Genomic DNA, 27,365 nt, shown 5'->3' with positions numbered 1-27,365 from the left:
ACATTACATTATTGGCATTTGGCAGACGCTCTTATCCAGAGTGACGTACAACAAGGTGCATACCCATAACCAGGGATAAGTTCGCTGAAAGACCCTAGAGGGAAGTACAATTTCAACTGCTACCTGTACAACAAAGATAAGGACAAGGGCCATTTTTTATTTATTTATTTATTTTATTTTTTTGAACAAACAAACAAACAAACAGAGCAAAAGTGACCCAAATTAACTATCCAAACACTGCTTACCTAGCCAACTAAAAATACCGATACACAAAGCAAGTCACAGAGACAACAATTAAGGTTCACAGGGAGGTAGGGAGGGATGGGGAGAGGTGCTGCTTTAAGAGGTGTGTCTTCAGCTTGCGCTTGAAGGTGGGGAGAGATTCTATAGTTCTGACCTCAACGGAGAGTTCGTTCCACCACCGTGGAGCCAGAACAGACAGTAGTCGTGAGCGTGAGGTGGAGGTTCTGAGAGGGGGAGGTGCCAAGCGGCCTGTGGAGGCTGAACGAAGAGGTCTGGCAGGGGTGTAGGGTCTGATGATTTTTTGCAGATAAGCTGGGGAAGACCCTTTAACTGCTTGGAAGGCTAGCACCAATGTTTTGAATTTGATGCGAGCCATGACAGGCAGCCAGTGGAGGGAAGTAAGCAGGGGGGTGACATGTGAGTATTTGGGAAGGTTGAAGACCAGACGAGCTGCTGCATTCTGGATGAGTTGGAGGGGTCTGATAGTGGACGCTGGGAGGCCAGCCAAGAGGGAATTGCAGTAGTCCAGGCGGGACAGAACCATCGCTTGGACCAGGAGCTGGGTGGGGTAGGGGGTGAGAAAGGGGCGGATTCTCCGTATGTTGTATAGGAAGAACCTGCAAGACCGGGTCACCACCGCAATGTTCTCGGAAAGGGACAGTCTGCTGTCCATCACCACGCCGAGGTTCCTTGCACTGGGTGACGGCGTAAGTGTGGTATCCCCGAGGGAAATGGAGAGATCCAGATGGGGAGAGGTATTAGCAGGGATGAATATCATTTCAGTTTTACCTGGGTTGAGCTTTAGATGGTGGTTGTCCATCCAGCTCTGGATGTCCCTCAGGCAAGCAGAGATACGGGCTGAAACCTGCGTATCAGACGGCGGGAACGAGACGAAGAGTTGGGTATCGTCCACGTAGCAGTGGTAGGATAGCCCATGTGCAGTGATCACAGGGCCAAGGGAGCGAGTGTAAAGAGAAAAAAGAAGTGGGCCAAGGACTGAGCCCTGGGGAACTCCTGTGGCGAGGGGCCGAGGTGTCGATACCGAACCAGCCCAGGCAACCTGGAAGGAGCGACCAGAGAGGTAGGACTCAATCCAGTCCAGGGCTGTGCCACAGATGCCCGTTGCTGACAGGGCAGACAGGAGGATGGAGTGATCCACAGTGTCGAAGGCAGCAGAGAGATCTAGAAGAGGACAGAGGAGAGGGAGGCTGCTCGTGCGGCATGGAGTGACTCACTGACGGAGAGGAGCGCAGTCTCTGTCGAGTGGCCCGATCTGAAGCCAGACTGATGGAGGTCTAGCAGGTTGTTGTTAGAAAAGAAGGAAGAAAGTTGAGTAGAAGCGGCTCGTTCTATAGTTTTAGAAAGGAAAGGAAGAAGAGATACCGGGCGGTAGTTCTGGATGATGGAGGGATCCAGGGTGGGCTTTTTTAGCAGCGGAGTGATGTGGGCCCTCTTGGAGGATGCCGGAAAACAGCCTGAAGACAGGGAGGAGTTGACAAGGGAGGTGACAAATGGGAGAATGTCAGGTGTGATAGTTTGGAGAAGAGAAGAGGGGATAAGGTCAAGGGCACAGGTTGTAGGGCGGTGGCAGAGCAGGAGTTGAGAAACATCAGAGTCTGTAAGGGGGGAGAAAGTGGAAAAGGAAGGGATGGGCCTAGAGGGGGGGAAGGGCACAGTGAGGGGGGCGGTGGTTGTAAAGGATCTGCGGATGACTGTGACCTTCTCATCGAAGAAATCAGCAAAGTCATCAGCAGCGAAGGAGGACTGAGGAGGAGGAGGCGGTGCGTTGAGGAGAGAGGAGAAAATGGAGAAAAGTTTCCGGGGGTTAGAAGCGGAGTTATGAATTTGTGTTTGATAGTATTTTGCTTTGGCGGCAGTGACATCGGAAGAGAATGCCGCCAGGAGAGACTGGTAAGTCATGAGGTCTGAAGTGTCTCTGGATTTCCCCCACTTCCTCTCCGCTGCGCGGAGGTTGGCCCTGGAGGTACGGAGGGTGTCAGATATCCAAGGACTGGGAGGGGATGTGCGAGGTGGCTTTGAGACAGGGGGACAGAGAGAGTCAAAGGCGGAGGAGAGAGATGAAAGGAGGGTGGCAGATGCAGAGTCAGCGGGGAGTTTGGAGAAGGATTCGACAGTCTGCACCTGTCAACACCTGCATATAAGCTCAGTTCCATGTCATGTCTTTGCAAAATTGTTGCCTCCTGTTGGTCAGTGCATGCGTTAGCGGGTTTTGGCAAGCCATTGTCTACCTGTTATGAGCCAGGCCTGTTTATTGACCAAAGATTATTGACTTATTGACTGTTTTGTTGACCATTGCCTGCCTGTACCACGACTTTGCCTGCTGTCTTTGTGCTTTTGCCCTGCGGAGCAGACTTCGGTCTTGACTCTTGCACCATCACCGACCCTGAGCCTGCCTACCGTCCGCCTGTACTTCTGGCCCGCTTACAGCTTTCCTGGCTACTGGACCTTTTGCATGGTGTACCGATTACGAGTACACCATGCAACCATACGTAATCCAAGAAGCTGGATGTCCAATCTGAACACTGAACAGTTTATGTTCTTGGCTATTGTCAGTTGCATATCACATGCGTTAATTAAGAAACATTTAGATTAGCGAAACGTGGCCTAGTCTATTTCCAATGTTCAGTGTTCACATTAAAAAACAATTTCCCACTGTTAATCTGTAAGAAATGTATTGGCAATAAATATGCAATTTGGAAATGGTTGGTGTTTCAAATAATTTTATATTTCATGAATATTTAAGATCACATTGTCATTCTGTGGATGCTCTTATCCAGAGTGAATTGCAACATAAAAAAGCACAATTATCAGGGGGGAAAGTATAGTCTCAAGAGAGACAGCCAGAACAAGAATGTACAGAACCCTATTGAACATTAATCTACATTCATAATCGCAAAGGCTCTGAAAACAAAAAAAGGAGATATTAAAGTACTTGAGAGGATGGGGTGGAGGAGCTGAAGCGTAGTCTGGAGAGGTGTCTTCAGCCTGTGAGCTACAGAACTGGTAGAGGCCAGTACTTGAGTCTAGGACTCCTGATTTTCAGGACTCGTGACTCGGCTTGGACTTGAGCACTGATGACTTGGACTATAACAATATTAATTCCGTAACATTATTCAATTGTCTCGACTCGACTTGGACTCAACCATGATGACTGGGACTCAGACTAGGTGAATGGGGACTCAACTCGGACTTGAAATTTAGTGACTCGACTACAACACTGGCAGAGGCAGAGTGGCCAGTGAGGACAGAGTTGTAGTAGTCAGCTGGGAGAGGACCCAGAAGCTGTCAGAATATGCTCGTCTGGCTGACTGCTGCAATGTGTTGTAAAAGTGAAAGTACAGCTAAATAAGTGATATACATTAATGAGTTGTTTGTTAAATAGTGAAAGAGTATTTATGCCAGCAAGTTGTCATGATTTACAATTAAATTAATATATAATTAATATATAACAATATTATTAAACTGTAATAAGGGTTTTTGGCAAGTAATTTGGCAAGAAAAGTCACAGCGACCATACACAAAAAAATGTGCACGTCACAACCGATTCACGGTGTATTACGGTAAACACGAAAACCTTACAGCCAATGACAGCGTTGCTTGTTATTCTGTATCTCTTCACCTCCACAGCTGCAGCGGCAACTGTATCAAAATGGCGCTGTCCTGGGCCGGGGTGTGCCGAGGTTCGGCGCTGGTATTTTTGTGCCGAAGGCGATCAAATGGGGTCACTGCCAGGCTATGCACCCCAATGCCCAATGCATCGTCACGAATAAGGTATTAAACCCTCACATTGTGTAACCTTTATCACATTTTATTTGTGCGTCCGTTTGCCAATAACTTTAGCTACATTTAACGCCCGAGTATGATAATAAACCCGGTAGCAATAACGTTGCAGCTACTTGACTTATGTCGCTAAATTAACGTTAGCTGAGTTAATATCTAACGTTAGTACTATATTGCCGATAAATAAGTAATGTTAGCTAGGCCCGTACTAAGAAGTTGAGCCTCTTCGTTTGAATAGCATCGACTAGCTCGACAGTTCGCTAACGTTAGTCTACCGTCACCATCCAGGGATGTTGATGTTGTAGTCTTAACGTAAGGTAGCGTGAATCAATTGCTATACACTAGCTTGTGATCTAACGTCACCTAGGTACCTACGAAGTTAGGTATTTTTAAATGCTATTATACACTTAGAGGTCTGTGTAATTACGTTTTAGATTCATTTGGCGGTTTCATTCAAGGTCAGATAGATGAACTTTTACGTTGCATTTATTCTGGAAGGCAATTACCTGCTTATTTTTTTTCTTTACCAAAAAACATGGTCGTCAAAGGTTTGGCAACAATGAGCCTATACAAATTGAGTGTTTTCATAGTGACAGTGCAAAGTAATCAAGGGCAAGTCATCTGGGGGAAGGAAAAAAACAAAACAAAACAGGTATTACCTGACTGTAAGCAATTGGTATTCATTCCACGGAATGGATTTGCAGATGACAACCAGGTTTGCCTTGAAAACACCAATATGCCCCAGTGTGTCTTGTATAATGCTGCTTTCTTGGTGGTTCTTCTCATATTTACAGCCTGACGCTCTATAGGCTGTACTCCCCCTCCAAGGCCAGACTAGGGCTTGGGAGTCGGGTGTCTTCCAGGTTGAATTGGGTGAATGAGAAATATGAGCGCTTCCTGAAGCGACGGTTCCCACGCTTTTACGTCCTGTACCATACTCTCATAACAGGTAAGAAGATGAACCCCCCTGCCTATTACCTATCCACTGTACCAATCCCTCAAAATGATATTAACTGCCACATATTGCGCTATGTTCATGTTCAGATAAACATGGTGCGGTGCTGTGGGACATGCAGGGGGTGTGTAAGATACTTATTTTTTGGGGTGTGTGGGTTTGGCAAGGTGTAGTGTTTCCAGATTTTCTGTGTTGTATCTTAATGGAGGCTTCAACCCACCCTTCCCGTATTAGGATTTCGACTCCTCTTAAGCGATTCCATGGAGATCAAGAAGATTAAGATGAAGATGTACCACAACAACTTGGATGTCCATGAGCTACCATACCATGATATGGAGAGGCTCAGACAGGTCAGTCCACTTATGGAATGTGCTCAAGCTAATTAGGCACCACCCACCCAAGAATAAAACCTACTAGACTATACTGTCACCCCTATTTCCATACTCATAGGTACAAGAGCAGGTTGAACCCTACAGCCTAGAGTAGGGCCATTCCATGCCAACTGCAGGAGTCAAAATTTTCAGGAGTTGTATATCTCATCATTATCTACCAACACAAAGAAAAAGAAAAATATCCCTAGAGGTGATGTATTGAAAACTCCTGGAATTGTCATGGAATGGCCCAGTCCTGAAATTTGACCCTGAAGACCCAACAGTATTTCTGGCTTTATTGGTAGTGGTCATTTTCACCTCAGGTTTGTCTGTACTCACAGTCACAGGCTGAGGTGATGTTCATATTCTGTGAAGTACTTTGAGGTATATGTGAGAATACATGGAGAGCATAATATAAATTTTCCAAACTGGCTGGTGCAAATAAATGCACAAAATGAGGCGTAAGAAACTAGTTGTAAAAGTGTGTAGAAACTGACAGTGCTGGTCAGTCGCACTCCAAAGGATTCAACCCCTTACTTAATTCACACACTCTGTATACTCAAGGTTGGTTGTGGGCAGTGAACACTTCATTTTTCCCCCCATCACCATTTTGTCATATGTAAAACATTCAATATCCCCGCCATTTAATGCTGTGTGGAACAGCACATCTGTCTCCATTGAGGACCAGTGTGGAAATAATGTAAATAAAAATCTCTTTCTTTTCCAGTTTCGCAGAGACGTGATCAAAGCCATTCCTCTGATGCTGATCTCCATCCCTCCTTTTGCCAACTACCTGGTCTTTGTCCTCATGTGAGTGAGTAGTGTTACAAGTAGTGAGTAGTGGACATCGTAGTCGATCTGTGGCCAGGTTTTAGCTTCCTGTGTGTTTGAGTGGGGTGTCTTAGTTTTTGGGCAAAATATTTAGGTGCCTACTGGAATTTGAGTCCATGAGACTTTATTTTGATCTTTAGTATACATTACATTACATTACATTACATTACATTACATTAATTTATGGCATTTGGCAGACGCTCTTATCCAGAGTGATGTACAGTTGATTAGACTAAGCTAGAGACAATCCTCCCCTGGAGCAAGGCAGGGTTAAGGGCCTTGCTCAAGGGCCCAGCGGCTGTGTGGATCTTATTGTGGCTACACCGGGGTTTGAGCCACCGACCTTGCGGGTCCAATCATGTACCTTAACCACTACGTTACAGGCCACCCCTGTTATTGAACATTAAAGTGTACCATTGTTTACACACAGTGCATAGCTTTAAGTTCTTTAACCACATCAAGCATCGCTTGACAGGAGATTGTGGTGTGAGCACTGTGACATCAAGTTGTAGACAGCTCAAACTGGAAATGGCTAAATCTAATGTAAACACTGTGGAGTATATAAGCAAAATCATGCTGAGAATTTGCAGTTTTTTTTATCTAGTCATCATTATGAGTGGCGAGAATTATTCAGAAACTTCAACTGATTATTTATATGAACCACTGAAGAGAGATTACCGCCATTTAGTATGCTCAAGTAGAGCAAAAGACAATCCAGATTATGACATTATGGGACCTCCTGCACAATTGCTAGCTCTCAAGGATCGCATAAAACAGGCATCTGAAGTTTGGTGTTCTTGTGCCAAGTGTTTCTGCTGCAAAGAACAGGAAAACCACTATAATTCAGTGGCTTAAATAAACATATGATAAAATAAATTTAATATGTTGTTATGGGTGATTTATTTAGCTATTCAGAAAAGTTATTTTTATGATGTATTGAACAGATCCATAGACACAAAACAACCCACAAAAATCACATTATTGCTCATTGCCTGAGCTGTTTATACAGCTCATCTTTATCAAGGTTATGAATACAGTATCCCTGTCCGACCCTAGCATAAAGCATAACAGTCTAGCTCAACATCAGATTTCAGTCAGCAGATTAAACATATTATATTGTCATGCAGTTGTCAGTTGTATTATCATTTGCATAACTGACCTTCTCTTGTCTCCACATATGGCATCTCTTCATTTGTAAAGGCAGCACCATAGGCATTCAAGTGTCACTCCGCTATCCTCTGTAATTCCCAAAGTTCCCCTAGAAAGTGTTGAAGTTAGATACTGTACAAAAGCTAATGCCTAAAGCACATTGACAAACATAAAGTCACGTACAAGTATAAATATTTTTGGTAGATTGATTCCTATATTTCAGCCTTCTTTTTAACAGTGGAACTATGGTTTAAAACGGTAGATCAAGGTGGACAATATAGTTACGCAGTACTTGAATGTGGACAATAAAGCTATAATTCTATATAATTCTTGGTGTGCATGACAGTGCATCATAGTTTCTATTTTCTGTTCTTCCTCACTCCATCCCTACTCACCCCATCCATCCCTTCTGTCTCTCTCCCATCCTCAGGTACCTTTTCCCCAGACAGATCCTCATTCGCCATTTCTGGACCCCCGAGAAGCAGGTTGAGTTTGAGGGAGTGTACCATGCCCAGAGGTGCCAGCACCATGCGGAGGTGCTGCAGGGCCTGGTGAGGGCAGTGCCACGTGTCAGAAAAGAAAAGCAGAGCCAGCTCTTGGACCTGTGCAATAAGGTGATGGACTCATCTAGAGTACGGCAGTCAGCTTGTAGAATCAACTAGACCGGTGCAATAAGGAGATAGACTCTTCTAGACCACTGTAGTAAGCTTGTAGTGTCATCTAGACCACTGCACTCAGCTTGTAGAGTCAGCTAGACAATTGCTTTAAGCTTTTCGGGTCACTTAGACCTGTGCAGTAAGGATGTAGACTTGCTTAGAACTTTGCAGTAAGGTGGTAGTCAGGCCAGCTGGGGGCCCATTTGTGTTTATATCAGTGTGGTAATCCTTAAAGACCCTTTGCAGTCAAGATCATCACCATTTTTCATAATTATACCAAAAATAATCACAAAGACGACAACAAAAACGATACTCAAAGCAAACAACGGTTGTTTGTTTTTGTGAGAAGCCTAGCAGCTGAAGGTTGAACGAAGGGCAGACAGGATAATGCACTTTTGGCTTAGCCCAAATAAGGTCCCCTAATGACTGCATTCTCCCGCAGGTAGAAAATGGAGCACATCCCAGCGTGACGGACATCCAGGCAGTGCGCACCCTCTTCTCCGGACCTCCCCTGGGAATGAAGAGACTGGGCGCATATCAGATGGTCAGCCAGCGACCAATGGGGTGGGGAGGCGGGGTGTGGTTTCCTCACACGTCCATCCGTACCATTTTATACGACGAGCCTTTAGCAGCCAAGCAACCGTTCACACTCGAAACCATACAGTCATCGATCGGTCAGGTCATCACCAGGAACACGAACATTATAAATGCCAATTCCACACGAACAAGGAAACAGTCTGTGAGGTGGTGATGTTGCATTAACCGTTGACACCTGCACATGATTAAGTGGCTGAACACGGTTCACATGACAGCTAGTCTTGTTGGTAGCTTACTCAAACCACCATGTCTGGTACCAACACAGTCAAACAGTCCACAGTCAAAGTCAGTTAGTTCACATTTCTTGCCCATTCTCATGTTTGCTCTGAACTACAACTGAGTCTCTTGACCATATCTGCATGCTTTTATGCATTGAGCTGCTGCCACATGATTGGCTGATTAGATATTTGCATTAACAAGCTGGTGTACAGGTGTCTCTAATAAAGTGGTCACTGAGTGTACCTAGTCTAGCTTTGTGTATCTATTGCATATTGAATGTATCTTGGTCATCTTTCCCAATCTGCCACGTCTGGAACTTGCTATTTACTCAAACTGGCACTTGTCTGAACATGAACTCTATTTGCCTAATACACATTTCCTCGATTCCTCCATCCTGTTCTTCCGTTGGGCAGTGCTAAGGAACAAGGAAGTGAATGTGAGGAGTGAAGATAATATCTAGTACTCAAAATGACTACTCCCTTTCTTTCTCTCTCCCTCTTTGTCTCTCCATTTCTCTTTTCCATGTTCTCCATTTCTCTCTTCCCTTGTTCTACCACTCTCTCCCTCCCAGAGGCTGCTGAGTACCCAGCTTTTCCTGACGCCCCGCCTCCCAGCCTTCCTGATTCGCCATCGGTTGAACGGCCATGCCTTAGAGCTTCTGCAATTGGACCGTGCGCTGAACAGTCTAGGCGTGCTCAAGCTGAGTGAAGCAGAGCTGCGGCAGGTCAGAACATGACTTCACCTGTGTGTGTGTGTGTGTGTGTGTGTGTGTGTGTGTGTGTGTGTGTGTGTGTGTGTGTGTGTGTGTGTGTGTGTGTGTGTGTGTGTGTGTGTGTGTGTGTGTGTGTGTGTGTGTGTGTGTGTGTGTGTGTGCTGGTCTATAGATATAGATCTTTAGCACTCAATATGAATCCTGAGCTATCTATACAAGAGCCCCACACTTAAATCACATGAAATCTTCATTAAAGTACGCACCATGAAATTATTATCAAGATTTATGGCCTATTTTTAATGAGACCAAACATGAACGTTAGGTGGTAGTTAAACTCAGTTAGTGAATACCTCAACCAGATGGAAATTTACTCCTGCTTTTAACAAAAAAAGCTGATGGTTGTAGGCAACAATTGTTCAGTCTAGCCAGTAGTGTAATCTCTACACCATGTGGCAAAGTCTTATCCTTGTGACAAGCCCAACCTGGACTGCCTATATGTTTCAACCTGGCAGTCCTCAAGATATGAGATTATACTGCTTCTCTCAAAGGCCATAATCCAAAAACTAGACATCTGACTGCGTGCGTGCGTGCGTGCGTGCGTGCGTGCGTGCGTGCGTGCGTGCGCTCATTGGGTGCAGTATGACAATATGCTCTCTCTGGGTGTCTCTTCCAGGCCTGCTACTTGAGAGGTCTGCTCGCCTCCAGTCTGAGTGCTAAGCAGTGCAGGGAGTGGCTGATGCAGTGGCTCCAGCTCACCTCTCGCCTCAAAGGTCAGTTCTCTCCCACAGACACTGCTGGAGCAGTATAGCACATATCACACGGGACCAGTGAACATACTAAGGAAACTGTCCTTACTTGTTTACTGTGCTTAATGGTTAAATAATTATTGCCCCAATATGGTTGATCCAGTCATAAATTATTTGCCATGGTATTGTGCTGTGCTGTTGTGACACATGGCTTCTTCTTTCTCGTCTGTTTCACAGACTCAGAAACATCGCTGCTACTGCACAGCCTGGTCCTGCTCTCTGTGAACTATCACAAGTCCATCCACCACTGACCTCCAGGGCAGCCCTGCCTTTCCTTCCTGCCTGGGGGCTGCTCTCAGGAGCTGGGGGGCGGAACAAAGGCGTCTTACCCACAAGTCCCCAGCAGCACACCACTCGCACACCTAAAGCCGTTCAGTCAACGCTCCCTCCTGAAGCTCCACTCAGGAACAACGACCCGAATGCACTTCCTCAGTTTGGGTCAACTGACTGAAGGATATAAAATGAAGGAAGAGACAGTGGCTTCTTTTACATTTGTCAGGCTGTGGGGTTTTCTGCTCATTTCTCTGTGCGATGTGAAGGGCGCGGTTGTACAGTAGAGACAGGGGGTTGTTGAAGAACGTTTGACGCTTGGCTGTTATTTTAGGACGCGCGAGTTTGGATAATAGACGCTAAGAGCCTACAGGGCCTCTGCTGAGGTCTGGGGGCCCAAGATGTTAGTCTGACAAGCTTCACACGTTTTAAGATGCAACTCAGGCCAGTGTACAAAATCCCGGACTCCATTCTGAGTGAGCGAGTCTCTGCTGTATTCCCCCGGGGTGATTTAAAACCCTTGCATCTGCCAAAGTACCAAGAAAATGTTTGAGTTTACGACACAAATGACAAACGTCATCTTCACTTTATCATTCACACAGCAGCAGGAATAAATTATTTGGCCAGTGATAGAATTAGTTAATTACACAATCGAGCAAAAATCGAGGGAAAGACCTTTTGGCAGCCAGGAATAGAGGTCCTGCCCAGAGCACTGGACTCACAGTGGTAGTTTACTTTTGACTGTATGACGGTTGTTGTGTCTGAAATTGCAGTCGAAGCTTTACACTTCCTCATACCTTACTTTTGTTTAACTGACAGGCAGCCTTTTTATCTTTTTTTGCTTTTGTTTTTGTAATCTTTTGTAACATATTTGCTAAACTGAAGTTAAACTGCACTTCAATGCAAGGATACGCATATATTATATGTTCCTTTCAGAGGGATACAAAACGGGAAATACTCAAGTGTAAGGTGGTTCAGTTTGAAGGCTTGGCAACCTTATTCTTATGCCAACTGCTGGTATCAGAATCACAACAGTCTCTGGAATAAGTGGCATTTTTAAGGTGGTCGAGTTCCTTCTGTAGTCCACATTGGATGCGCTGATAACTTGTGAATAATCACCACCTGTTAAAATGTTAAGTTTAATAACTGCCAGAAAATGTTTGTGTGTTCAATGTTGGATAGGTGGACTTAGACACGGCAGTCTTGATTTGGTGGCGTTGAAGTAAGCTTGTGGATATTTGTGAAGAAAGTAATGGACCTGGCCTAGGCTATGGAATATTCTGGTTCTGCATGGTGTAAATGCATGCAGAGTGGAACTGATCTAACGCAATGCCTCTATAGTGTCCTTGGCACAGCTTGTATACTCGATAGTAGGGAAGTAAGCCTTTTCCATCACGGCGCATGTCTTGCTCTTCCTCTCCTATTTTTGAAACGCTTTTGTGCATTTTGAGTTTTTGCTATTCCGTGTAGATTGCAGAAATTCTAAATGAAACAATACTTGCACATGCTAAACGATAGGCATACGTCCAATGCAGTAGAATAGATACTTTTTCATACAACTTTTTTTTTTGCAGTTTCCTTGAATTAACGTTGCCATGGATCAAGATTAAGTGCAATCCCGCCCAAGAAGCTGAACTCTGAAATACCCCAGCCCATACTGGAATTGTAAGTTAGACGTGGAGTTAGTGTAAGCATTTCAGGATATATAGAGCTGACCAATGTATGTTTGTACTTTCATAGATATTGTCATAGTTTAGACAGTTACATTAACATTAAACTATTTAAACAAGTGCATTACTACGAAAGGTAATGATGCCAAAAATGTGCCCATCTTAGTTTTTGCAGTTTCTGTGGCTAGATTGAAGTGTCTAAATCCCAGTGCCTTCGCATACAGAAAAGTAGATTCTTGGAAGATGTTTGCGATTTAAGTTATTAGCATGCATGCTGTATGTTGTGACCAGTGAATAAAAACAACATTTTTTTTCAGTTTAAATCAAAACATGATCTTTGAATCCCATTTGGTGTTTTGATCTATGGCATTGCAATCTCATGTTACCTGCACTGAAAAAACCCTTCCCAGAGTTTAGCAAAGGGTCTAAAATAAAATTATTGTTCCCTCCCAATGTTCTTACTTTACCCTGTTTGTTTTTTTGTCTGTCACATAACAGTTAGAGGAGTGTGTGGAATTAAGCACTAACCATGAGCATGATAAAACCCTGGGTTACAAAACCTACTCACTTATTGGTGCAACTCGCACTGATACTCGCTTCTCTGCACTGGCCCCTGGTTAGTTTTAGGATTGATTTTAAAATCTTGTTGTTCGTCCGTCTGTTCCTCGGTCTCGGGTAAAGCTAAAGGGTGACGGCTTTTGTTGTGGCTACACCGAGACTGTGGAACAAACTGCCTCCCTCTATCAAGTCTGCAGTATCCATATACACCCTCAAATCCAAGCTCAAATCTCACTTTTCTCATGCTTTTAATTCCACGAGAAGTTTTTATTGTATCTTTATATATTATTATTTCTGTATTGTGTATTTTGTTTCGTATTTTTCCCCTCACGCACATATTAGAAGTTGTACAGCACTTTGGTTGACTGTAGTCATTTTAAATGTACTTTATAAATAATAAGTAAAATCATTTTGTAATCCAATCCTACCTAGAATCTAGATCAAATGTTTTTGGGTATTTCACATTTCTAAGGTGGAGATTTGGATAGATTTGGTACTACAAATCAAGATAATCTTAATCCTACTGAAAGGGTGGATTCAGGGTTGATGTAAGGAGACATGCCACATCTAATATTTAATAAATTATTTTATCCAATAAATTGCTTTTTTGGGGGCGAAATTAATAGGAACCACAAACCTTTCCAAAACAAAGAAGGGTTTGTGTTCCTCTTAATTACCCAAAAATAAAAAAATATTAAAAGAAAAATATGTACATGCTTTGGGATGTTATTTGAAAATGTATTATGTCATCTATTCTAAAATAATTGAAAGAAAATGCTATGGCATCTTTTGAGCAGTAAAAACATCATGCTGGCAAAGCAGTTGTGTTTGTAATTATATTTATTATCCAGTGAGACATTGAATTCTGAAATTAGACTGACATTGCCCAATGTATTTTGCCCGAATGCAGATGAATAGGGCCAATATGCAAACTGATATCCACTTTTTCCATGTTTACTGATATACGTTTGTTTGAATGAAAGGAGTCTGTAATCCTGGTCTGGTATGTCTGTATCTGAACAATCCCATCTGAAAATTATTTGATAAACCGAGACAAAAACTACTAGATTATGGCAAAAAATGGATTTCAAAATGCAAGCCTTGATTTAGATTTTGAAATACTGGGCTCTGGTGACAAGATCTAGTCTAGTAAGAGGCTGCAAATTCAACACTAGGTGGCATTAATGCCACACACACACAACACACGCTAACAGTATAGACTCCAGTGTAACCGACTTCAATGGGTTTAGAGGGGAGGCAAATACCAGAAAGGTTGGGTAAACCAGTATAAATTAAAATGTGAGTATGCAAAAATTGATTTGTTTAACAGATAATTTGGTTCTTGTTTCGCAGTGAACATTGGCAGACCTCCAGTATTATTACAGCATATTGAAGAAAAAAATACTCAAAGCATTGGGAGAGGTACCAAGTTAAAATATTTAATTTAATTCATTAAAACAAATAAACTAAAAAAATCAAGAGTTCTGTACAGATTTGATGAGAAAAGTACCGATTCGAAAGTACCACAATTATGATTTTAAAAAGAAGCTGAGATTCATTTAATTACAGAAGAAAATATTAACATTCTGGCTATAAATGCAAAACAAATTTCTCTTTTAATGAAAAAAAAAAAAGGAAACCAAAAGGCAGATATTTTACCTGACTAAAATGTTTGTTTGCTCACTGGTCACAAATTAAATTATTTTATAACATCGACTATATAAAGCTAAAGGTGTCAATCTTTTACAACATTACAACAGAAATGTCAGACAATTTAAAATGAAAATGTGCTAAAGAGCTGCTGTTAAAATTACCCAAGCAAAATTTTACTAGAAGAATAGAGCAATTTTCTTCAGATTTCCTGTGACATCATCAGACCACCTTCACATGACCTCACATGACCTCATAGCCACTGCGAATCCCCTTCATGAGCAGACAGGCAAACACCACTCCCATGATCTGAAAGACAGTTATCACTGCAGCATCCTGTCTGGTCCTCACACAGATACGTGTGTGTGTGTGTGTGTGTGTGAGAGAGTGTGTGTGTGTGTGTGTGTGTGTGTGTGTGTGTGTGTGTGTGAGAGTGTGTGTGAGAGTGTGTGTGACAGCCATCGCTGCAGCGTCCTGTCTGGTCCTCACACAGATGCATACCTGTGTGAGTGTGTGTGCGTGTGTGCATGCGTGTGTGTGTTTTCGAGAGGTTTGAGCACCTACCTGCAAGAAAGCAATCACAAGAGCTGCAATTACCACCCACAGCACGTTCTTCCTCAAGAAGGCTTCCAAGGCAATCCGGCAACCCTGAATCATAATCAACATGAAAAATACTTACGGTTACACAGAACTTGTTGGGCAGATGTACAAAAAGATCAAAAGTCCATTGTATTTTAGCCTGCACAGTATGGTGGAATAGGCACTCAAAAGTGGCTGAAAAATTTTGAAATAATGCTGTCTGTTCTGGTCCCACGGTGGTGGAATGACCTCCCGGTGGATGTCAGAACAGCAGAGTCTCTGACCTCCTACAAGTGCAGACTGAAGACTCATCTCTTCAGGCTACACCTTTCCCTCCCTAACTCACCACCATGATTAGCCTTAATGTGCCTGTAATGGCACTTATGTATAGATATTGTTGTTTTTTATTGGCTGTTGTATTGTTGTACTCTAGGGTATTCTAGCTGCCAACTGCGGTATGCTAATTTGGAAGTTGATTGTACTCTTCAAGGGTTCTGATTATCTGTATGTTTACACTAGGACTCAGAACTGTACTGTCCTCTCAGGTCCTCTTCGCACTTATACTTGTGTTTGATTTGCACTTCGTTGTACGTCGTTCTGGATAAAAGCGTCTGCTGAATGTAATGTAATGTAATGTCTGTCCACCTCACCTTTTGGTACACTACCACGTCGTTGTGCATGTTTCCATTCCCACAGCCTTGGGTAATGTTCTTGCAGCAGGAGTCGGGCACAGAAGTCTTGTCTTTTCTTAAGTATTTCCAGTCCGCCGTCGAGTTCATCCCACAGCAATTCAGCTGCAGAAAGAAACAGAGAGACAAATCCCATTGGACCTCGGCCAGAGGGGGGGCAGTCGAGTAACAGGATGCAGGGTGTGGCTTCAGCAAGTCAAACAACGGCGCAGGAGATGGGCAGCACGAGATGGGGGTCACGGGAGTGCGCTCCAAAAAAGCGCTCGCACTGCGTCGGCTGGCTTACACCACAGGTGCACACATCCGGGTTGGGTACTCACGCACTTCTGCAGGTTGTCTATGCTCTTCCTGAAGTCGCGAGTGCCATTCTTGTATTTGGAGATCATGTCTTTGAGCTCGTCGTTAACAATGCCGCTCAGCTGGAGGGGTAGGTAAAATACCGCCAAGCAAAGGACAATGTATTAAAAACAAATGGCTAATTCTTGGGCTTTTTTTCCTCTTTTTCTCCCGGTTCTAAACACCAGATGGCATTTGTTTGCCATGGTCAATGGCTCATCCAATGAGACAGGAACGATTGTACAGATCGAAATCCTCTTTACCTGGGCGTCTGTGCAGGTAAACAGTGCCTCACCAGACGTGTTCAAGACGGCAGACATTCACCGCCAAATATGTTTGTAGCAAACAGTTACTGTTGAACCATTTTAAAGGAATATTATTATTATATTATATTCTTTAACATTTTTGTTAGGAAAAAATTTGAATACGATCACACACGTCACACAACATTAGCCATCTTGAACGCAGCTCTGTACAAGCCACCCAGAGCCCCAGGCATTGGATGATCCACGATGCTCACCTTGCCCCAGAAGATGTAACCGCCTATAGCAGCGGCAATCTCGATGATGATGATGATGGAGACCAGGATGGCGAACTTAATGGAGTGAAAAAACAGAAAGAAAATAAACACAAAGGTCCCAGGTAATGGCAACTTTCCTACACTTTCACAAACACCCCAACTTCGACAAAATGTGAGTGTTCAAAGCAAAATCTGGGACGTGTTCACGGAACGATCGTACAGATAATAGGGTCTGCTATACCCTGTACAATCGCATCTCTCCCATTACCCTGACACGGAGGAAATGCTGCTAACATGCTAATGCTGTAGCTACACAGGTGTGTTCATTTCGCAGCTTGTTGATTGACAGTGCTGAAAAGCGTTCGTCATTTTATGCTTTTCTTCTCCCGGTTTGCAGTACCCAAACTGTATTGAGCTATTCACTTCACAGTCCACGAGTAGAAGAAAGCACTTCACTACAGCTTGTGCAGGCACTCTGTGGGCACCCCTGTGACCAGAGGGGCTCGCTGGAGAGTAATCCAGCTGACTGGTTCCCTCCCTCCTTACATGTGGCCCTACGGGGCCACAGCCTGCACTGGCAAGGTCCGGATTCGGTACCGGATATTGGAACCCATCCTCACCAGGACAACACCTTAATCGAGAGCAGACAGTGGGGCCCATGGAAAAGTTCCTGAACAGGTATTGTAACAGACCAGGGAGCTAGAAACTCTCAACAGTGCCTCAATGCAATGAGCCAACCAGCAGACCCTAAAATGACCATTTTTGACTGAGGCTCTTGATCATATGAGAAAGTGTGTAAGACATATAATGTGTGTGTGTGTGTGTGTGACAGATAGCCGTTACCGTGGTGACCATGCAGTAGCTCTCTTTCCAGGCCCCACAGCACCCGAAGAAGGAGACGAAGAAGATGACGACCCCCACCCCGATCACAACCAGGGGCGCGACAGAGCTCGAGGCGTTCTTCATCACTGCCGTGTTGTGCAGAGCAACCTGCACCAGGACGCCCACCACTATCAGAGTGATGCCACACAGCTGGGAGGGGGAGAGAGGGAAACACATGAGGAGATGGGCCTCTGCTGGTCCACCAGTGTGGCATTGCTAATGTTATACACACTGTGTGCTTTTGTACACTGTTGGGGTCCATCTTTACATCACCGTTTTGGGCTATAACGGAGTACGAAAGCACCAAGTCTGAGCCGAATGCTTCAGAGCTCCGAAACTCTGTGCTGTAAGTACCATTGCTCGCATTTTGAACTTGCATCTCGCCAATTCTTCCCAGACACTCATGTGTCCTTGTGAGCTTGCAGGAGTCACCAGTCACTTGAGTTCTGATTGTAGGATATTCATTGTGGATCTTGTTGCTTTGTTGTCCTTCTCATCTTTACTTGGCCTAGCTTGTGTATTTATTTACTCACCTCTATTGCACCAAAGTTAAGCAGTGGCACTGACTTTGCTTAGCTTGGTGCTGACTTTCTCCTGTATGGCTGTTGCTTTCAGCCTGCTATAGACCTGCTTTGTTAGAAATGCCGTTAAAACTATAATTGGGCTACAACTGATTTTGGCATTCTATCGTGTCCCATCTTGTGGGAATCTTATTCTGTGATGCAAATAACATACAAATGTAGTAATAACCTCCAACAGCATTCCAGCTGTATGTAACGTCACTGCCTAATTCTTGACACGACACAAAAAAAACTCCAGTCAATCTGCAGCATAGCACCAGCAATTTCCTGTTGTCTTTGTTTTGAATTTGTGTGTAGCAGTGGGAAGGAGGGCGGGGTAGGAGGGTACCACATTAACCGCATCTTATCCTTATACTGGAAACACCTGGCAACCTGTCTCTGTCCTTACCAAGTACCTATTTGCAAATGGCGTTCAAATAGTTCTCCACCTCAGTGCAAACAGGAACTCAACTGGTACCGCTGAAGCAGAAAGAACTTGTGTGGGAACACCTCTGTACACAGCCACGGGGCTTAATGACTCAGCGTATACAGGCATGTAAACACATTTATGTACACATTTTTGATGAGTCATAGAATTCTTTTTAGGTTCTAGAAATATGGGTCAAAATCTGTTTGACCTCTGAATCCACAATGCAGGATCCTGTCCTCACCTTTGGCTTTGAGCGGTGAATTTATGGAAATCACTTTTTTAACATTTACACATCATCAAATCCAGTACTACAGTCACCAGGAGCTAATAAAAACACTGCAAGAGAACTGAAACATGTACAATGGCGAATGCACAAAATTCTCTTAAATCTCTCATACGAAGTTCATGTGGTTCTGTTTATGAAGTTTTCTGCGGACCATAGTCACTGACACTTCTGCATCTGATCGGTCAGACAGGTGTTTGGGTGTTTTCCTACATTATAGTGAGAATTCTTTGGTCATCAACTCTAGAGGTCTTCCTTGCAATTACTGAGCTCACTAGTACTCTATTTCTTTATGATGTTCCAAAGAGTTGATTTTGGCCTCTACAGTTTCCCATGTCTCTGTTTTTGTAATTTCTCAGCCTCAAAGTGTCTTCCTTGACTTTCATTCGCACAACACTGGTCCTCAACTTAACAAACGCCAATAATAGACTCCACTGGCAATCAAAAGCCTAGAACAAGACTAGATGCAGGGGTTCCTGAGATATCGCATTCACATAAAAACACGGAGGCATAAAAGCCTTAAGACAAAAAGTAGATTGCACCATCTTTTATCAGGAAGACCATATGCACTCACCACCCCCACTAATACAGAAATACACGTGGTGCTGGCCAACTGCCCCTACCACGCCCTTTTTCCTTAGTGGTTACACCAGTATAAATATTTGCAGGGGGTTAGAATTACACAGCAGTGAGTAGACACTTCAACTGTACAGGCAGAGAAAAGGAGAGAGAGAGGCGAAGAGGAAGAGAACTTGGCTGTGGGCGGTGACCACTTTTCCCAACTCCAACAACAGCATGGCCACCAAGCCCATACTAAAGGCGGCACACCCTAGTTCTGCTACTGTGACTCTGCAGGTAGGAAGGGGTATGGAAGCAAGTTTTAATAGACCAAAAATACATAGACATTGAGCTACTTTCAGGCTTCTGAATACACTATAAAAATAATAATACATCTGTATTTATATAGCACTTGCATACAAAAAGTTATGTGTAGGTTTTCACTCCAACCCTAACAAAACACACCTCATTCAACAGCTAGAGTTCTCATTAAGCTGCAAATTAGCAGAATAGGGTGTGCCAAATTCAAGTTTTTTCCAGGAACAGGGCTGGGAACCACTGCACTAAACAACACTAGAGCAGGTAGAGCAGGGGTAACCAATCTTAAAAAGGGCCGCTGTGGGTGCAGGTTTTTATTTCAGCCCTGCACTACAACACAAGAGGAAAAGTTTTAACTGCAACACCTGTGGTTTCTCAAGCGTTCACACCACATGTAGAGAAGTTAATGTAGCGGAAAAAGTAGACGACGGCATCCTGCTTTCTGTTCTTAGTTTTGAAATTGAGCACCAATCATGTGATCCACACGGGTGAAATGAAACTGCATTAAATAAGCAGCACACACTTTGGGCTCCAAGTTCCCAACACTATGACTGCAAACCTGGGTTACAGGTCTGTACGGGAGCATTTGTATGCTGTGTATGACAAGTTTCGAAGTAGATGGTGTTATCATTATTGGTCCTTCAGGGCCTCTGAAGGTCACATTGAGTTCCACAAGCAGTCCACTTCACAAGAGTCTCATTTCAGGAACAAAGAGTTATCTGCAACAGACCTTAGGTCTCAGCTCACATCATTATTAAGTTTCATATTTTGTTCATTTCTGCCTGATTGTTGTGAAGTCAGTAATGGTTGCCAAATTGACCTCAGATCAGCTTCACTGCTCAGCATGGGTGTGGAGGCAATAAGCTGAAGAACAGACCCTGGTGCGGCCTTGCGGATTCAACACATTGCATAAATTGCACAAGTCTGGTAGGCAAGTTACCGCAAGCCATGAAATGACTAAGCTTACATGCACTGTAAATGAGTTTGACATGACGCAATTGCTATTCAAGTACAGTTCCGCATTTAAAAGACCCCGTTTCTTTATTCTTTTCTGTAGTCCACCAGCAAAGCAGTGCAGCCAGCCAGTGTTTGTCATCCATCCATAAAAATGCCCAGCCCAAATGGGCTTATAAAACAGAATGAGAAACAAAAGCTTACCAAGATATAGCCTGACAATCCATAAATGCATGATAATATATTAACTCAAATAAACACCCTTTTTAAATAGACCACAGCTGCTTCAGGTGGACATGTTTCCTCACATTACCGGATACAATCCTATCCAACCAAAGAAGAGCTTTTCATCCCAAAGATCAGTGTACCACAGCATCTGATCTCACAGTGTACTACATAATCTGATCTCACAGTATAATACAGCATCTGACCTGACAGTGTACTACAGCATCTGATATCACAGTGTCATACAGCATCTGATGCCACTGACCAGAGCAGGTATCCCTCATCGTGGGTGGCTAGATATCCCATTTTTCCCAGGACAGCCCCATATTCAGAATGTCCTGACTTATTCTGAGAAGAAAATCTTTATCAATTAACTTAATCAACTTAATCAATATTTCAGTTGCACCACATTTTAATGATTTTTCAGACTGCACTACAATTATTGTAGATTGTCACTGAATTATGTACATGGTCCTCCAGGACATCTGGTCACCCTACCTCAGCAGCCCACAGGACTACACATGATTCCCAGCAAAAAGACTTCCGGCATGGAAACATAATGCAGCAATCAAGGTGAACAAAAACAAACTGACTGGCTAGCTTGACAGCTGTGTGAGGTGCACAGACCACACCCATGTTCAAGCATAGCCACATCTGGCCTAGCAAACCTGAAAGGCCTACACACTCTTGTGAGTTAAACCTTCATTTGCCTTCAATTTCACCCAAAGGTCAAAGGTAAAATGAATGGAAACGGTGTTGTTAGAAAGCAGTACTCGTCAGGACACTTGCTGAAGTTGAACACTGCCGTTTCAACTGAGTTCTCTCTGCGATTGCTGCTTGTGTTGCAGCTGATACCGACGCAAAACAGACTACGTGCTGAAAACAAGACGGAGGAAATGGAGTGTGAAACGTAACCACAGAAAGCAGACAGGAGGTGGGGGCAAGAGCATTATGGTCCGCAGATCCAGTAGTCTGAGCTGTGGTTTGTCGGCAGTGTGAGGATTTAGGCAAACAATGAGAAAGAGTACAGTTTTCTAACATATCCTTTTACACAGACAGATATACTGTGAGCACCATAATTCATTGGACAGTGACAAATTTTTTGGTGATTTGGGTTCTGTACTCTAGCACTTTGAGTTTGACAATGGGTTTGGAGTGCAGACTGTCAGCTTTAATCTGAGGGAATTTCATCCTTATCGGATGAACCGTTTAGAAATTATTATTTTAAATATTTGGTTGCATATCCTTTGCATGCGAAGACAGCTTGAAGTTACCAGACATTACCAGACGCTGGGTATCTTCTATGGTGATGCTCTGCCAGGCCTGTACTGCAGAAATCTTCAGTTCCTTGCTTCAGTCTCCTCTTCAGCATGTAAAATACATGTTCAATTGGATTCAGATCCGGTGATTGACTCGGCCAGTCAAGGATTTTCCACGTTTTGGCTGCAGTATTTCAGGTCCTGTTGCATGATGAGTGCCATGCAATAAGTTGAGAGGTATTTGGTTTCATCTGAGAAGATCAAATATTTCTGTAGACTTTAGGAGTTCATTGTTTTACTTCTGTCTTCAGGCACATCATCGATGATGACAAGAGAGGCCGTTCCGCTGGCAGCCATACAGGCCCAAGCCATAACACCCCCTCCACCGTGTGTCAGGAATGAGGTGGTATGCTTTGGATCATGGGCATTTCCTTTTTGCCTAAAAACCTTCCTCTTTACATCACTCTGGTAATCTTTGTCCAATCTGTCCACAAGACTTTGTTCCAGAACTCTTGAACTCTTTTTTTTGGCAAAATGTAATCTGGCCTTTCTGTTCTTCGGGCTTATCAGTGGTTTGAATCTTGTAGTGTACCCTCTGTAGTCCTGCTGGTGTAGTGTTCTACATATGGTAGACTTTGAAACATCTACACCTGCATCCAGGAGTGTTTTTGATCTGTTGGGCCGTTGTTAATATGCAAGCAGTCTAAGAATTCATTTGGTCCATGCTCGGGGCAACATTAGTTCAGGAGCTGTCATCTGTCAGTCGGAAGGTTGCCAACTGAGATCTCCCTGCGTGTGTGTGTGTGTGTGTGTGTGTGCGTGTGAATGAGAGCCATCAATTGCAAATCGCTTTGGATAAAAGCACTATATAAATGCAGTCCATGTACTACAAACTTTTATCAGCATTCTGCTCGGGCTTGGAAGTTGGAATTAGAAATAAACATTGTCTGGTGACACATTTCACCTCCTCTCTCTTCCTGTCAGCAGCTGTGAGAGCAGCATGTGTGGGTGAACAAAGCAGTTACTAAAGCCATCCATGAATTAATCATGACCATATATGACTTGCTAAACAAAAAACATGATGCTTTTCATCGGGAAGCTGTGCTGACAGAGACTGTGAAACTTCTTATTGCCAAAGATGGGCGACCTCGCTTCTGTTTTTTTACTTTCCAAAGATACTCTGGTTAGCAATTGATGTCACAAAGATAACCTCACTTTTCTTGCAGATGAATCAACATTTCTTACATTCAATAAACACGACAACTTGAAGTGACTATCTTTTATGGCCGTACCCCAGGAATCTGTCCTTTCTCTGTTTTTCCATGCTAACTGAGCTCCAGTTTGCAGCAGGGAGGTGTCTTTAATTGTTAAAAATACCAATTCTTTCCAAATTGGTACGTTCTCATTAAATGAATCACTATCACTAGTACTAGTGCCTTGCTCTCCAAAGGGATCTTCCACTGATGGTTTAACAGGCTTATCTAGCTTACAGTTGATCCTAGGTATTCACATTTGTGCTTTCTGAGTCTTTACTTCCCATCTCTGGGGGTTACTGTTGCTCTTAACCCCGATTTATGCACTTGTCTTTTCGTTGCAAGTCACTCTGGATGTCAGTAATGTAATGTAATGATGGTATACAACGTTCTGTACACCAGAATGGATACAGAACTGTATCACCACAAAGTCAGCCACATTTGTATTTGTATTAATGACAATGAAAGGGTTAACATGTTTTTATTCATAACATTATTATTAAATGTTAACCTGCAGGTCATATAAAATAATGTATTCAGTCCTATTCAACATTTCTGTATCTTATAGGGCTGAGTAACCATCAGACACCAATATATCACCGAAATCTTCAACTCCTACAGCCTTAAGCAAAAAGCAAAAGTAGTATGCTGCCGGACGGGGGAAACAAAGTCTTTTTTCTTCTTTTTTTTTCTAGCACGAGCCATTTGTCCTTGGTACAGACACACACACAAAGATTTTTTGTGTATGGTATTGACTTAGTCAGCACGCGTGCTCTTTCTGCAGAGATAAAGACCCTTATAACTGGATCAAGTGCAAAGTGTTTTCCTGACTGGATTGCCTCTTTATTAAAGTGGAGGGTTTTTTTTCCTTTTCAACCCAACAGTTCTAATAAACAGACTAGACAGTAAATGGGCTGGGGTCAATTTTGTTTGGATGAATAAATTTAAAACTCCTCATAGACTCATTATGGCTATTGAATTTCAAATAATTTCCCGAATTGACTGAATTGAAATGGAATTTATGGTGAGACTGACAGAATTGTGAAAGTTGTCTGTGCAAGATCTATCAAGTGATAATGGAGAGTTCCCACAACTTAATATGTCCCTTTTCGACAAGGTGAATGTCAGCCTAGTGCCTGTGGCTGGTGTATAAAGGTGATATGATTTATTCAGCATAAAACAGTCACAATTAAACTATTTTCTACATACTTGTGTAAACAGCTGCTCTGCAGGATATCCGCTGATACTCACCCAAAACAGGAAGTTGAAGAAGAACAAGAGGAACTTCACACACTTCAAGCCTCCTGCTACAGCCATGGTGTTTAGCGATGAAGTGCCTGTGTTAGCCCACAAAAAAAACAAACAATCAATATCAATCAAAATCTTGTCACAATGCAGAACTCATTTAGCATTTACATTAGCATATTATTGTTCGCTAGCAGAATGTGAAGTCACCTCTGGGGAAGTGTGATCAGCTCACTTGGCTGTTGTCCCTGGTCTTTAGCTCCACAGCCCAGTCCTATCCTTTCTTTTTGTGGAGCAGCTACTACAATTCATTCTGAAAATATTTGAACCCTAAAAATACTACACATAGCTTGTGTTCTCTACCCGACATGGATTCTTCGCCAGAAACTAGTGGTTCATTTTCTCTTACTGCACTGCACTCCAAAAACAGCTGTAAGTGCCATGCTGGACTAAAGAATTGTCCATGAAACTCATAGTTTGGCTTGACCGTCTTCATAAGCCAGGTTGCATAATTTCCACTTGACCACAGTCAATACTATCCCACAGGGTATGGAAACTAAGGTGTTAAAGTGACCGACAGTACCAAATAAATGCATGCATGGGTTTGTTTCCAAAATAAACAATATTTCTTGAACAATATTTCAATTCGAATTCGAATTCTGCTTTTACAACATTCAGATTTTGCTAAAATGCAAAATGGAATATAATTTCCACATGAGAATTAATGTCACATTATGATATGATCATATGACGTGTCAGGATAGTAAATAGCAGGCGCATCCATGTCTGTAGCCAAACCAAATACACCCAATACTGTAAACACAACTGTAACAATAAGCCGGATCGAGCATCGAGAATCAGATTCAAGCAAGTGTCAAGCCATGAGAGAATTCGACAGAGCTTGACAATTAATAGCCAAATCAAGCCTAATTGACTTAACCTATACGAAAACAGGTATAGAAATCAGTTATCTTTTCAATATCTCACAAACAGAACCAGGAAACACTGCTAGAAGGAAACAACAGCACATTACAGAAAATGTGGGATATTCATTCTATAGATGCCCATCGTATATATACTCAGTGATCACTTTATTAGGTAGACCTGTACACCAGCTTGTTAGTGCGAATATCTATTAAGTCAATCAATGTGGCAGCAACTAAACGCATAAAAGCATGCAGATGTGGTCAAGAGGTTCAGTTGTTCTTCAGACCAAATATGAGAATGGGGAAGAAGTCTGATCGAAGTGACTTTGACCATGGAATGATTGTTGATGCCAGACAGGGTGGTTTGAGTATCTCAGAAACTGCTGATCTCCTGGGATTTTCAAACACAACAGTCTCTACAGTTTGGAGGGAATAATGCGGAAATAAAATTTAAAAAAAAACAACATCCAGCGAGCAGCAGTTGTACAAAAACACGTTGTTAATGAGGTCAGAGGAGAAGGGTCAGCCTATTGCAAGCTGACAGGAAGGTGACAGTTACACAAATAACTAATTACAACAGTCGTTGCGGAAGAGCATCTCTGAACATACAACGCGTCAAACCTCTAAGTGGATAGGCTACAGCAGCAGAAGACCAATAAGTCTAAAAATGAAGTCTAATAAAAACCTAATAAAGTGCTCACTAAGTGTATTTATGACATATATGGCATTGAGAAAGTAATGATCTCTCATTAGAAATGAGCATTTCTCAAGAAAACAAATACAGTTCTTTATACTTCAGGAATTGGAAAGAGGTTTGGAAATAAAACTAATTAATGAATTATGTATCCAGTTAATGTTCGCTTGCATTTAGCTAGACGACAGCTAGACCTGATTGTCTTTCTTGGATTTTTCTAATAGTCACAACAACATGAATTAAGGATTAAAATATGTAAGAATTATACGATCTAAATGAAACATTGGATAAAATATTTGCCATGAACAACCGCTAACCAGCATAACTGTTATCTCTCAGGGAGGAAGTTTGGCTATTAACAAGCACATGGATATACTTTTTTAAAAGCCAATTGGCTAATCTTCCACTCAGTTCCGTGAGTCATGTCACTGAAGACAAGAGAGATTATAGCCTCCTCCGTCGCCATGCTTACGTTCATGCGAATGTTGTTTTGTCCGCATCTCGGGAAATTGGTTAATATAGATATTGGCTAACAGTAGTTAATTAATGTGCTAACACAATGTTAGCTAACCACATTTTCTTAACAATGGAGTCTCATAAATATCTAACTTAACTCGCCAACTGCTGTCGATAGTTAACGATAAGTTGGATACAAATCTGCAGTGTCAGTCAAAACAGAGCATTAATATTCATTATGTGCATCTGTGACCATCTTAACTACCTACCGACATCAAAAACGTAGCTAACACTTAACGTTAGTAAAATTGTAAACAGTTAACTTACTAACATCTGTAAGTAGTAAGCATAAACTTTCAATTACAGGGCTAAGTTAGTTTATTTTCCTTTTCCGAATAATATGCAAAGTTAGTCTAGCTAAATTAGCTAACTCGCTAGCTAACTTAGTAAAACTTATATTTCAGCAGGTGATCTAGGTAACTGTAGGCTGTGACCAGTGATACAATCAAAGGCAAGTAACTAATTGAAATTACAGCCAAATGTGCAAAATAAAACTTACCTTCAGTCAGTATTTACAGGAAATCTTTTCTTTGACTTTGAGCTCTGCCCAAAGATGCGGATTAAACGGTAATGATGAGAATACGACAGCAATGGACAGAGAAATTACGTCATCATTTCGCTACATCCTTCTTCTCTGCTGGCGGAACACC

General features: G+C 42.7%; 2 protein-coding genes and 1 long non-coding RNA gene across 4 annotated transcripts; 2 read left to right on the top strand and 1 right to left on the bottom strand.

Moving 5' to 3' along the window:
- Positions 1-3,893: 3,893 nt before the first annotated feature.
- On the top strand, positions 3,894-13,656 carry letmd1 (LETM1 domain containing 1). 2 transcript variants are annotated; one of them, XM_061256832.1, is made up of 9 exons: positions 3,894-4,035; positions 4,873-4,993; positions 5,234-5,349; positions 6,098-6,180; positions 7,781-7,964; positions 8,449-8,550; positions 9,394-9,546; positions 10,208-10,304; positions 10,518-13,656. In XM_061256832.1, exons 1-9 carry the CDS (start codon positions 4,000-4,002, stop codon positions 10,589-10,591), a joined length of 966 nt encoding a protein of 321 aa, XP_061112816.1. In that variant the 5' UTR covers positions 3,894-3,999; the 3' UTR covers positions 10,592-13,656. The 2 variants fall into 2 exon arrangements, with proteins under 2 accessions (XP_061112816.1, XP_061112815.1); XM_061256831.1 differs by having other exon boundaries at positions 4,839-4,993.
- A 600-nt stretch (positions 13,657-14,256) lies between these two features.
- cd63 (CD63 molecule) lies at positions 14,257-27,365 on the bottom strand. The gene is made up of 8 exons (XM_061256833.1): positions 27,215-27,365; positions 24,586-24,671; positions 17,456-17,644; positions 16,613-16,687; positions 16,077-16,175; positions 15,718-15,861; positions 15,053-15,136; positions 14,257-14,797 (listed from the first exon to the last, which is right to left on the bottom strand). The coding sequence occupies exons 2-8, from the start codon at positions 24,649-24,651 to the stop codon at positions 14,732-14,734; spliced, it is 723 nt and encodes a 240-aa protein (XP_061112817.1). The 5' UTR covers positions 24,652-24,671; positions 27,215-27,365; the 3' UTR covers positions 14,257-14,731.
- LOC133138244 (uncharacterized) lies at positions 19,468-23,311 on the top strand. Its single transcript, XR_009709700.1, has 3 exons — positions 19,468-19,622; positions 21,671-21,756; positions 22,393-23,311. It is a non-coding gene; the product is annotated as an uncharacterized LOC133138244 (long non-coding RNA).

Source organism: Conger conger, chromosome 10 (genome assembly GCF_963514075.1).
Source record: "Conger conger chromosome 10, fConCon1.1, whole genome shotgun sequence".
Taxonomy (NCBI): domain Eukaryota; kingdom Metazoa; phylum Chordata; class Actinopteri; order Anguilliformes; family Congridae; genus Conger; species Conger conger.
The sequence above is the reverse complement of the archived record's forward strand: the minus strand, read 5'-3'. Positions and strand labels throughout refer to the sequence as shown.

Excerpts from the sequence above, each read along its gene's own strand:
- letmd1 (XM_061256831.1), top strand. The coding sequence starts at position 3,914 with ATGGCGCTGTCCTGGGCCGGGGTGTGCCGAGGTTCGGCGCTGGTATTT. Across the intron at positions 4,036-4,838 it reads AATGCATCGTCACGAATAAG|CCTGACGCTCTATAGGCTGT; the intron begins GTATTAAACCCT and ends TCATATTTACAG. Across the intron at positions 10,305-10,517 it reads GCTCACCTCTCGCCTCAAAG|ACTCAGAAACATCGCTGCTA; the intron begins GTCAGTTCTCTC and ends TCTGTTTCACAG.
- cd63 (XM_061256833.1), bottom strand. The coding sequence starts at position 24,651 with ATGGCTGTAGCAGGAGGCTTGAAGTGTGTGAAGTTCCTCTTGTTCTTC. Across the intron at positions 15,862-16,076 it reads TAGACAACCTGCAGAAGTGC|CTGAATTGCTGTGGGATGAA; the intron begins GTGAGTACCCAA and ends TTCTTTCTGCAG. Across the intron at positions 15,137-15,717 it reads ACGTGGTAGTGTACCAAAAG|GGTTGCCGGATTGCCTTGGA; the intron begins GTGAGGTGGACA and ends ATTATGATTCAG.